The sequence below is a fragment of the Schistocerca serialis genome, chromosome 4 (assembly GCF_023864345.2).
Source record: "Schistocerca serialis cubense isolate TAMUIC-IGC-003099 chromosome 4, iqSchSeri2.2, whole genome shotgun sequence".
Classification (NCBI taxonomy): Eukaryota; Metazoa; Arthropoda; class Insecta; order Orthoptera; family Acrididae; genus Schistocerca; species Schistocerca serialis.
Window position 1 is genome coordinate 530,817,662 of NC_064641.1, and position 13,532 is coordinate 530,831,193.

The following is a 13,532-nucleotide window of genomic DNA, read 5'->3' on the forward strand; positions in this document are numbered from 1 at the left end:
AGGAATGGGGCCAACTTTACGAGACTTTGGAATCACGACGGATTTCAAAGTAATATGTACTTGCACAGAGTTGTGCACATTCCACGTTATCGTCCACTACGTGGATCGGATGGGCGGAGTCCTGGGCTGTGAACCTTATTAGATCAAGAAGATCAAGTACTGTTCTGTTGACACCCTTGGGAGAGTGCGTCACTAGCAGCATTGCTTGCATTACTTTGTGCCTTTACCGAGCAGGTAATGTGCAACAGACTTTGATACGGATTGGCTGATGACTGTAGCTTCTTAAACTACCCTGAAAGTTGTTTAACTGTGGTGAGCCAATGAAATCACGAGGTGCACTATTAATAATCGTTTTAGAGGAACTTGTAATTGCACATTGTTTCCATTTAGTTCTGCGTTTGCCAAAACCGCCTTAGTAACATTTGATACAATTTTGTAAATTCTGTTTTCAAAGTCATCGTCAGCACTGTCAGTGTCGATCGTGCATGTAGTGTACGTGACGGTTCGTTGCTGTTTCTGCAGACAGACTTCTGCTTTTTTCCCCTTTTACCGACAATGTAATTTCACGGTTTTGTAATTACAAGGGCTGTGTATTATGGGTAACAAGACATTGAGCATAGAATTACACCGCGGTTTGCCGATTAAGAGTTGCCTTCCCCAACTAATTTCCAATTTACACCTGGTTTTGCGGTAGTTTTGCAATAATTTTGACCATGGTTTTTTTCGCGATTTATCACGACCACGAAATTCCGTTCTGAAAACATTAGCCTCTCCCTGATTGAGAACCCATTCTGTTAGCATTGTCTGTTCCAAAGCCTGAATGATAGATTAATATTCTTCGAGTATGGAGTTATTTAACTGACGAAGGTCGTTCCGTAAACCGTTGTCAGGAGGATAGACTATGTCCATGTATTCCGAATATTCACAAGTAAATTTAGGTCCATAGTGATATCCTAGAGCATGGCGATCCATTTCTTGAAAGTCTGTGCCGGGCTTGATGCAAGCTCCGTAGAACCTATAGCGCGCAGCTGGTACGAGAATTTTACGTCTCAAATATTTAGGCACTTTGTACTTTATCCCTGTGCAACCTGAAGTACGAGTATTCGGCTCGAAGGTGGAGACCACCCAGTAACTGTCTGCCGCGGCAGAGGATAGCAAAAAAGCTCGTTGGCTGTGAAGTGCTACTCCATTCGGACAAAGTAACTTGTCCATTTTGTGCGTTAAATACCGTCGATATTCTGCTAACTTCTTCTTGAGGTTACCGGCCGTTGTGGCCGAGTGGTTCTAGGCGCTTCAGTCTGGAACCGTGCGACCACTACGGTCGCAGGTTCGAATCCTGCCTCGTGCATGGATGTGTGTGATGTCCTTAGGCTAGTTAGGTTTAACTAATTCTAAGTTCTAGAGGACTGATGACCTCAGATGTTAAGTCCCATAGTGCTCAGAGCCATTTTTTCCTCTTGAGGTTGTCCCGTTTAAAACTATCCGCTGTAGCGGCTTTTCCTGAGAGTTACTAATGAACTGCAGGAAAGTCCCCCAAGATCGATTTGCTGCGTCATTTGAAATTGAACACAGATTATATTGTAGTTATCAACTAGAATTCCTAGAAAAAAGTGTTTAGATAGTGCACAGGCTAGAGAGAAACGTTTCGAAAAATAATAAGTAAAAAATATTCAGTTATTTTTGATACTGTGATGTCTAAAACCAATCAGAACAGTCTGTTCTAAGTGCACCACACGGAGAATATTGCACTGGTCCGTATGTCGACGATGCTAAAGTACTACTATAAGTGTCCACAGATCCTCGTGGAATCGAAATTCCTCGTCGACACCCTGAAATGCTGTCTTTCATGAGTCAACTCCATGAAGGTGTCGCTTACGTCAGTGTCAGTGGTACACTACTTCAAACTTCACATCAGGCACACCTTCTGAAATTGTATTTGCCGAAATTATAACAGTGCAATATTCCGAAGAGGTACTTTGTTAGAAGAGCACAAGCACTCAACTTCGAACTCAGTTTCAACTCCAGTGTACAACGTGAGCTCATAATAGTCCCCTCAGAATGTAAGTGCAATTTCTATCCTGTTATAAACACAGTCGAAGACTGCCACCCATTGGTCCGCTGCACGATATGGCTGGAGCTGTCGTGATACCACATCTTCACACTATTGGCTGCACGTGGCAAGTACGTAGCTTAAAGAGCAGTCCATTGCCATGGCGACCTCTGAGGAGCGTCGCTGGAACACTGTCGTCCTGCAGCTCTGGCTACTACCCGTGGCTGACGTGGGGTCATAACAGGAAGTCCATGTCTAGCAAACCAATATAGCAAGTTAACCTGCCCTAAACTGTACAAATAAGCACTGTTACTTCGGCTATGAAAAGCAGAGAACTCTGCGCAGTCGGCTGTTTCCTTCAGAACGTGATGTTTTAAGTAAGCCTCACAGCAAGCATTTTGCTTCACTGAGATCCCATTTCCTTTGCCCATCAACACACGTTTTCGGTGGTAAGTACTATCCGCCTCCAGGCCACACGGTCCTGTCGTTTACGTGCCATATCGACAGAGTTTAAGGGGAGCCGGAGGTGGTCAAATCCAAAAAAATACGATTTTTTTTGCTACCGAAAATTAATTGGAACATTTCTCTTTAATGTAAACTTTGAATTATTGTTCTACTCGCTCTAGAAGTGGAGTTATTACCATTTTCCCCCACGCCTGCAGAGGAAATGGGCGGCCGCTGAATGCATCTAACACCCTCTCGTGACTTCCTGGAGAACTGCTTGGGATTTTCTCGGCCTGTTGCGCATACAGCGCCTTATGTTACGCATACAGCGAGTGTGCAAGGGTTGGCTACATTGTTTTCTGTGACAAATATTACCCGTATTTCCTTACAGCTTACTCCTATTTTCCTCAGAATTTCGAACATCTTGCTCCATTTAATATTGTCGTACACTTTTGTTCTGGTTACGATTCCACGTTTTAGTAACCGTGTATATAAGAAGAGGAAGAACGTAGGGAAAAGAAAATTAACACTAATACCAAGTTGCGATACTACAATGAATAAGAGAGCGGAACATCGTCTCTTTGCTGTTTACCGTTTCGAATTAGTTCAGTGTTGCGCCTGTTGTTGGTAGTATTATACTTCTTGTGTAAAGCGGGTAATATGCAGTATGTACAAGAATCAGGAGGGAACAATAAAACCAATTTTTCATGACTTAGCACAGCCAGAATTGTTACACAAATGTCTACACGGAAAGACGCAGAATCCTAATGAGAGCGTAAACAATTTGATTTGGAAAGTGATTCCTAAAAGGGTGTTTGTAAGCATAAAAACACTGCACTTTGGCATTTATGATGCAATAGCAACCTACAACCAAGGGAACAGTGTGAAGTGTGAAGTCCTGAAGGCATTAGGATTTACAGTTGGGGTGAACACTGTACGAGAACTAAGAAATATTGACAGAGAAAGGATAAGAGGAGCAGAAAGAAGAGAAAGGCATATGAAGTATGATGGAACAACAGGGCAGAAAAGAAGACAGGAGAGGAAGTTTTTGGAGGATGAAGAAGAAGACCCTGATAATCCATCCTATAGTGCAGGAATGTATTGAGAAACTTTGATAGCCATTTCCCGTAAATTAGAATTTTTCGAATATAAGGAACATTTTCTCAAAATCCACTCAAGCTAGAGAGATGAAATTTTTATAGAGCACTCCTAGTGCTCAAACTTACATTGTAACACAGCCATTTGGCAATATGTTCAGTAGTTTCATTTCAGTTTAATTATAAAGCAATTATTTGTAAAAAAATTTGGGCATTAATAAAAAAAATAATTGGAAGGAAACTAGAAAAGATACTCCAAAATCTCTCTGTCATAACTGCAATACTAAACCACTCTATATGTAAAAAAAAATTCAAATTTTTCTATTTGGTAGTTTATTCATAAATGTTCCTCAAACTTAGTGATTTTAACATGGGCAGCATAGGCACCTCTGGCTCCCCTTAACTGAGTTCTGTAGGCAGCGGTATATTGGTAAAATATTCTCAGTTAATTGAAGAAAATGATCTTATTGTCCATTAGCTGCAATAATGAGTTCATCCAGAATTACGATGACAACTCGCAATCACGATCGCATCTGGACCGGCGACGCCTCTGTCCTCCTGCTAAGGTAATCTGTGATGCACTACTGCCAAGTGGCATCATTAGATGGTATCTCCCTCACTCGCCCTCAATTACGCGTTTTATTTCTTCATTTTGTGTCCCCTGATTATTTATATCGATTTTTTGTAACTGACCGAACATCGTCTACTGCTCCAGTCAGAAAAGTCTTATATCAGCAACTTTTGTCACTTGTTTCAGTGCCTTTTTACCTCATTCAACTGTGTGAGTTTCATTGTTATGTATTTGTGGGCCTTATGTGACATAATATATCATGTCTGTAGTTGACTCTCATTTAATTAGAGTCGTGCTGTCCTCTTCTTCCTTACTCCATCATTAGAGCTGATTTACTCCACAATAATTGTGAAGACAAGGTCGCATAATGCCCTTTCATATGAGATGAATGTTGTGCTTTAGGCATGACCAGTAAAAGGATTACGACAGCGGGTGCTCGTTTTCAAGTAACACATCTCAGAATGTGGTTTCACCTTTTCACAACTTCTTTATCGAAATAAACCACTAAAGTCTTACCTACTTATAATTAATTACAGGTTAAATGTTTAATACAATAAAGAAAGCTTCACAGTTAAAATTTACCTCTTAACGCTTCCTCCAGTGCCTAGTTTCTTGTTGATACGACTGAGTGTCGGCCCGCTGTGACTGAATTTGTTTTGTAAAATACTCGAACATGTCCGTGCTGATATCCATCAGTGTGTTTATTAAGGAAGATAATTACTATTAAAAACAGTCTTGATCACGATTTATTTTACAAGGTGACCGGTTTTGACCACTACTGTGGTCATCTTCAGACCTACAAGATGTATACAAAGCACTAATTAGAGGGCTACATGCATTAATGAAAATACATAGAGTTATACGGCTATAAAGCTATAAAACGTTGAATTACCATTGAGTAGGAAAACCTTTCTGTTGGAGAAACACAACTGGAGAAACCAGTGCACGAGTTTTGAAAAATCGTAGCGTTCCATAACTGCAGATCTGCTATGCCATTACTGTTGCTATAATTATTATCTAAAGAAGAGAATTAAAAACGAAATAAAAGTTGAGAAGAAGAGTAATTTTTTTTTTAAATCAAGCAATAACTAGAAGTTGCAGTGGTGGTGACACTTGAAACTACAGATCTGTCTTACAAAACTGTAGACTTGGACGAATGTCTACTGGTACATGCCTTTGAGGAAAAATAATATTACTGTTGTAGGCACAACGACCTTCCGTGGAACATCCGCAAGTTTGTTCACAACCAACTGCGCGACCTAAACCTTGCCGAAGACCTGCGCGACGTCGAGCCGTGGTCACGGAGCCCGTGGTCCCACACTGACCTGATGCGCATGCGCGCAGGACTCGTTGGAGGGCAAGTAAGTCGAGATGGCTTTTGTCACACATTACGAGCAACGGCGACGTTCCGTCTTAACAGCTGAAAAAAATCTCGTAAAAGCTACTTTCTTACCCACTTTTTATTCTAGATTCAGTATTATTTTACTTTAGTTATCAGATGCCATCTTTTTGTCAAAATATTAGTTTACCTAAGATTGGAGAGAGTCGTGTATGCGATGTGTCTCTGATTGTCTCTGAATGCAGTAAATTTTTTGTCGTATATTTAAACTATTTCTCTAGTGCTCTATTTTTGCCTATGTTGAATCCACCCAATATCTGACCATAAAACTACGGGAACACCCCAAAAACCATTATGCTGTACATTACTCTATACGAACAGACAAGTTAACTATTAATGATTTAAGGGATTAATATTTGATTTGATGAATAACATCGCTTTGCTTGACGTACAAAGTTTTCCCATCATCTCTACGTGTCTGTCTACTGGAAGATCTAAAACGATATATAATACTCCTACAATATTTTGTCATACGTTACGTTGTTAAGTACGTGGTAAAATATTTCCTCCTTATTTCTTTTCCACCAGTTAGCGGATTTCGGTTTCTGGGTTGCAGTGACATTATTTTAATACAAATTTCGTGAAATTTGCAATATGAGTGCATATTATTACAGTAAATTTGACGACTATGTAAACAGATCTTACATTAAATGTTGAATGAAGAATTACTGAAAAACATGAATAGTTGCTAATAAACATTAGATGGGGTAGATGGATAGATTGACTGTATGATTTGCTTGACGTAACCCTAAAAGGTTATTTTTATTTAATTTTTCATGAATGGTGACCGGAAGTAAGTGAATTTGGTGTAAGTAGTATAACTTGGCCTCCTAAAACACTGCGACCAAGATGCGGACGCGAACGTTTTTGCCTGGGCAGGAACCCGTCTCTCACTTGTCCCCCTTAGATGGCCTGCACACGGGGCGTAGGCAGCGTTTTGCTTTCTCAGCTGCCTCGCCTTTAAACCCTATACTAGCAAAATAATGGCCTGTTATTTTTCGCTTTCCCAGCAGCGACCGCCGCCGTCACATTTCTTCAAAAAAATTCCCTCAACTGTGGCCACGACAGACCTGGTAATACTGTAGATAACTAATACACTTTACCAACGAAGTTCTTTTGAATACAGTCACTGCTACTAAAAATATAATATAAGATAATAAATATAAAATGATAATCGTGCCAAATCTGCGAGGTTCCGGGATGGAGAAGAGTATGTACCTCTTTAATTCAGACGTATTTTGCTTGAGAACGAGACATGCACTCGTCCCCCTCCTTATCTATCAGCTAATTAATTATGCGTACGACGGTAACGGAAGGAAATGATGGTGGACCCTGCTAGTTGGTAAAATAAGGAGTGCACACTCACAATAATTTAATAAAAATCGTAATCTACTCAAAAAAAGAGAACTTTATCATAATAATCAACAGGAAATAGGATTCTGCATATAACAACGAAATGATATGTGGATTAAATATTACAATGAGATTTATTATACATCAGAATATAAATGCACATGTTTGTCGACACAAACAGTAGGTTAAAGGATGGGGTATACTGAACTATTATGTGAATAAGAGTTGGCTCGAGAACAAGTGGATCCTATTCTCTGTGATGCACTAGAATGGTGACAATGACTGGAGGTCCTACTGAATCAAATATTAATCTCCCGACTATATGGCAGTATCGCAATTAGTAGTGAGAGCTCAAATGGGATCACATGGAGAAACAAGCAGGGTGGACTTGTAGCATAGCGAGCGCGCGTGCTGCTGAGGTACTCAGTAAAAAATTGATAAGGTCCTACAATGCCGGAGGCGCAAAATACTGTACCAGTACTGAAATCTGCAGTACGTCGTCAGTAGGCAGCGTCCTGATGATGTAGGCGTCGACTTCTGCCGTGCTGCAACTCTGTGTCAGCCCCTGGCCACGAAGGCTGTCCGAGAATTCTAAGTTCTTCCGAAAAAGAGCGATCAAGTCGGAAGACAGTCTGACTCCGACGAAGATCAGATCCCTAAATCCACTCTGTGATGCGATGCCAGAGCGAAGCCACCAGCATTGCTCAACTCCCTACTCTCCTCGAAAACAGCGAATCAGAATTCAGTGCTGATTCCAAAATTCCCCCACACTGTCTCGGAACATCATTCGCGCCAATAGCGACCGTTCCCTCCAGTTTCGAGCAGGGCTTTATTACGCCAACTAGCCTCAGTTTAAGTTAATCAATCATGCCTCTGCTAGTCAGCTGAGGGCACTGAACCTGCCATTTGACCGGCCACGAAAACAACCTGCTTAGACAACCGGCCATCCGACGCTAGTCGCACCCAGCAGGGCACGGTCCACAAGTATTCTCAGAATCAAGAGGACAATACAGTCAATTGGTGCCAGGAGTCTTCGTTCCGGACGCGCCAGAACGGTAAACACATAAACTGCAGCGACATTCAGACGGCTCGCAGGTCGTTTCCCTCCCTGCACACAATAGGCGAAACTCGACTGATGTCAGTGGTTACGCCAGACGCTTAAGCCCATTGTATGAACGCCTCAGAATTCTGGGAAGTGCAGCCCCCAATCGGAAATGCCGTGTGCCGCGTCCGCCGATGCTTGCCTTGCACAGGCCACCCAGGGAAGTAACCCAACATACATAGGAATCAAGTGAAAAGTATATTTCACCTCTCAGTACAAATACTCTCATTACAATAACCTTATTCGGTCTGTTACTACCGTGCAGTGACATACACTCCTGGAAATGGAAAAAAGAACACATTGACACCGGTGTGTCAGACCCACCATACTTGCTCCGGACACTGCGAGAGGGCTGTACAAGCAATGATCACACGCACGGCACAGCGGACACACCAGGAACCGCGGTGTTGGCCGTCGAATGGCGCTAGCTGCGCAGCATTTGTGCACCGCCGCCGTCAGTGTCAGCCAGTTTGCCATGGCATACGGAGCTCCATCGCAGTCTTTAACACTGGTAGCATGCCGCGACAGCGTGGACGTGAACCGTATGTGCAGTTGATGGACTTTGAGCGAGGGTGTATAGTGGGATGCGGGAGGCCGGGTGGACGTACCGCCGAATTGCTCAACACGTGGGGCGTGAGGACTCCACAGTACATCGATGTTGTCGCCAGTGGTCGGCGGAAGGTGCACGTGCCCGTCGACCTGGGACCGGACCGCAGCGACGCACGGATGCACGCCAAGACCGTAGGATCCTACGCAGTGCCGTAGGGGACCGCACCGCCACTTCCCAGCAAATTAGGGACACTGTTGCTCCTGGGGTATCGGCGAGGACCATTCGCAACCGTCTCCATGAAGCTGGGCTACGGTCCCGCACACCGTTAGGTCGTCTTCCGCTCACGCCCCAACATCGTGCAGCCCGCCTCCAGTGGTGTCGCGACAGGCGTGAATGGAGGGACGAATGGAGACGTGTCGTCTTCAGCGATGAGAGTCGCTTCTGCCTTGGTGCCAATGATGGTCGTATGCGTGTTTGGCGCCGTGCAGGTGAGCGCCACAATCAGGACTGCATACGACCGAGGCACACAGGGCCAACACCCGGCATCATGGTGTGGGGAGCGATCTCCTACACTGGCCGTACACCACTGGTGATCGTCGAGGGGACACTGAATAGTGCACGGTACATCCAAATCGTCATCGAACCCATCATTCTACCATTCCTAGACCGGCAAGGGAACTTGCTATTCCAACAGGACAATGCACGTTCGCATGTATCCCGTGCCACCGAACGTGCTCTAGAAGGTGTGAGTCAACTACCCTGGCCAGCAAGATCTCCGGATCTGTCCCCCATTGAGCATGTTTGGGACTGGATGAAGCGTCGTCTCACGCAGTCTGCACGTCCAGCACGAACGCTGGTCCAACTGAAGCGCCAGGTGGAAATGGCATGGCAAGCCGTTCCACAGGACTACATCCAGCATCTCTACGATCGTGTGCATGGGAGAATAGCAGCCTGCATTGCTGCGAAAGGTGGATATACACTGTACTAGTGCCGACATTGTGCATGCTCTGTTGCCTGTGTCTATGTGCCTGTGGTTCTGTCAGTGTGATCATGTGATGTATCTGACCCCAGGAATGTGTCAATAAAGTTTCCCCTTCCTGGGACAATGAATTCACGGTGTTCTTATTTCAATTTCCAGGAGTGTAGAACATTAATAAAACTGATGAAAATGAGAAGCGACATGCAAAAGAGGGCATGGAACCTCTCAAATCTTTTGCACCAACTGAACAATATCATGACTTTGTTACTGAAAACAGCTGTTGAAACCAGTTTGTTCAGACAAGCGTTATTTTGCACGGAACATTATCAATTTGCACATTGAAGGCTTGATGCAACAAACATAAAACTGGCATGAAGTGTAGTACATATTTGTATATGCAACTGATTAACATTTCGGCACAAGCACGCAAAGTACGTAGGAGGAACACCATGATTGTGGGCGTGCTAAAAAGTAATGTGTCTGAATTTTTTATGTGAAGAATCTTAAAGTTTTTAAATAAAACAAATTTCATTAACATTCTGCATCTTCTTCCATCATGTAGACATATTTGTTTCTAACACAGTCATCCTGGTGACGAATACAATTCTCCCAGCGAGAGCCCCGTTTGTTGGTGGAGTCACACTCTCACGTTTCATCATTATCAAAGTGAAGTTCTCGAGAGTTTCCTTTAATTTCTTTAAAGTCAGTGCCGCAATTTGACTGTTTTTTATTTGCAGTGTTACATTTACACGATCATGATTTCGGCTTTACAATACCATTATCAAGTGTTTTAGTGTTATACAGTGACTAAGATGGCATACTGGCGTACTTAAAATACACTATTAGACACAATGTGTCTTAGGTACAGTATAACATTAAAACACTTGATAATGACAATGTAATGGCAAAAAGCCGATATCATGATCGTGTAAATGTAATACTGCAAATAAAAAACAGTCAAATGACGGTACTGACTTTAAAGAAATATATTATGACCGTGGCTCCACATCATGAAAAAAATATTAGTTTTCTTTAAGTTTTGGAAACGGATGAAAATCGGTTCAAATGGTTCAAATGGCTCTGAACACTATGGGACTTAAGATCTGAGGTCATCAGTCCCTTAGAACTTAGAACTACTTAAGCCTAACTAACCTATGGACATCACACACATCCATGCTCGAGGCAGGATTCGAGTCTGCGACTGTAGCGGTCGCGCGGTTCCAGACTGAAGCGCCTACAACCGCTCAGCCACTTCGGCCGGCTGAAAATCGGATGGGGCCAAGTCGGGACTGTGTGGAGGATACTTGATGACAGTATTGTGGAAGGAGAGAATATGTTCCATAGAGGTTTTGGGCGTGGGAAAGCGATAGAGGTCTGTTAGCTGGTGAAACTATGAGGATGATAGGTAGGAGGTGAAGAGGTAGTGTGAATACAGATGGTGGGAAGGACAGAGGGTGAAGAGGAGTAATGGTGTGTGGAGAAGATAGTGATACAAGGAGAAAGGAATGGGGGTGGGTGTAGGAGGAAAAGGGGAGAGGAGCCCCAGAATGTAGTGGGATAGGTGGGGGAGGGTTAATGTTAGCAGGAGGGATAACATTGGGCATGCGGGGGGGGGGGGGGGGGAAATCTCATAGTCTGGATGATGATATAGGAGGCGTGGAAGTGTCCGATGTGGGTGAGGAGTGGTGGAAATTTGATAAGATGGTAGTGGATCCTTGTTGGCGTAGGTAAACGGATGCAAACAGCCAGAAAGAGTGCATAGCGTTCGAAGATCATTGCAACATTGCCATAGCAGAGGATGGGTCATTTCAGGATTTTGTAGGTGTAGAGGTGTGCACTTAAGTTCAGCCTGTAAGTAGTTTTATTAGTTTTAGTTTATTGTGGGCTTACTGTTGGATGGTTAGTAGGTGACGTTTCCACTTTAGTTGCTGGTCGAGGGTTGGTCCGAGATATTTTACTGCGGTGGACCTAAGGCGTCGGAATGTTGCAGATGTCGCAACGCTCCTGTGAGGTCTAGCATTGTCATGCTGAAGGAGAAGGTGCTCTCTGTGTGGACAAACTGTTCTAATTCGAGAATTCATAAACTCCAATACCGCTCGCTGTTCCTCACGCACCGACATAGTTACGTTTCATACGGCCATGTTACACGCTACAATTCGGAGCATTCTAGCTGCAGAAGGTTGCAAGTTGCATCAGCGAAGCTGGAAAGTCGACGGAATTAAATGCATGACATATAATACCTCAGTCGATATTGAACCCAGAACAAAACATTCGGAAGCATTAATTTTCAGCACGCATTTGTACATTATATACATAAAGAAACATTACATAGCGACTTTCTCATTCAAAGATCGCATTTGAATGTTGGTTGCTTACGAGAATTCTGCATTATGCCTCGCATGATGCAAAATGTCTACCAACAAGAGTCGCAATTCGACAATGACAGATAGTGGCCGAACGAGACTGTCGTTTATCGCTTCGTTATGTTGCGGCTCACTTTCGTCATGATTCCGTGACTCCTGTGAATTTGAAATTGAGGGATTCAATAGGCTCGTCGCCATGCAAGTTTTTTATTTTTATTTTATTTATTTACACGTTAAGTTCCGTAGGAGCAAATTGAGGAGCAAATCTCCAAGGTCATGGAACGCGTCAGTAAATAAAATTACTCTTTAAAAGTAATAACAGATAAAAATAAAATGTTTATGAACCCGAAAATGTTAAGCCATAAGTTTAAGTAAACGCAGTCAACAATACAAACATGCCAGATTGAAACAGACGCCAAATCCCCAAATTTGGCGATCTTTTACAGAAGCTCTAAATTTAGCGCGGACTTCAATGCGATATGCTTATAATATTTCCCACAATGAAACTTTGTCTCGAAACCTGGTAGAGAATCCAAAGAAATTCTGGTCGTATGAGAAGTATGTTAGCGGCAAGACACAATTAATGCCTTCTCTGCCCGATAGCAATGGAGATACTGTTGAAGACAGTGCTGCCAAAGCACAACCGTGCGGATGCAGTAACGAACCTCAGCCTAATTCATGATCAACTTTCGGCACTGAGTTTTGAGACAATGTTATGGTATGTGAGGTATGCATCAAAATTAATTCCGGGAAAAGAAATTTTTGAAATGTAAACAATGTTTCTTTTCCTCCGAATCTTCGGAAGGAGTGAAGCAACAGCGTGAAGACTGCATTCGTTTGATGTTTTTGGTCGCGCGAGTATATCTGCTTTGAATGTTTGTATGAACAGTACCACTCTCGTACTTGGTCGAAGGAAGTGGAGGACGTGTAACAGAGTGACAGAAAGAGTCACTGTGCAGCCACCAGGATTAAATTTTTATTCCTTATTAGTCAAAGTCGTTTGAAAATTTTATTATTCAGTATTGTTTTACCTATCTTTTTAACCATCCTGTAACTAACAATTTTGAGATGGAAAGAAACCTGCAGAATGCACCGGGGAATCGAACACAAGGTGTCAGCTCCGCTGCCAACTGCATTGGTCGCTACACAAGCGGTGTTTTCGTTCAACAGCTCTTACGTTGTGGACGTATAGGTAGCAATCGAAAAGTTTCTGTCCTCGATTTCTAGAAGAATATGCGTATGTGGACTCCATACATGTGTATGAGAAATGTTCAGTTTTCAATTATCTATCGATCCCGCCAATCCCGATTTGACTGCGGGTCACGAACATTAGGGGTAGTCTTCTCAAAAACAGGGAGCTATGCAGCCTAAAATCTTACAGTCTTTCATTTCAGGTTGTACGGAAGCGATGCGCCCAACATGAGCCAAATCGGTTAGCCTTCCACTTGTGAGCGCAATATGGGTGACTCTTGTAAAAACGTCTCTAGTTCGAACAGCTGACTCACAGCATGAACAACCCACCATAATGGCAATTTACTGCACAAGACGAAAGAACTGACACATTCGCCGGCCGAAGTGGCCGAGTGGTTCTAGGTGCTACAGTCTGGAACCACGCGACCGCTAC

The 13,532-nt window shown here is 43.1% G+C and overlaps 1 protein-coding gene across 1 annotated transcript in view; it reads left to right on the forward strand.

The window, feature by feature from the left end:
- LOC126474590 (dipeptidase 1-like) overlaps positions 1–13,532 on the forward strand; it is a 353,541-nt gene that overhangs the window by 54,738 nt on the left and 285,271 nt on the right. The window contains exon 2 of the mRNA XM_050102064.1: positions 5,367–5,523. Coding sequence (XP_049958021.1) covers positions 5,367–5,523 — 157 coding nt within the window. The remainder of the gene's footprint in view (positions 1–5,366; positions 5,524–13,532) is intronic.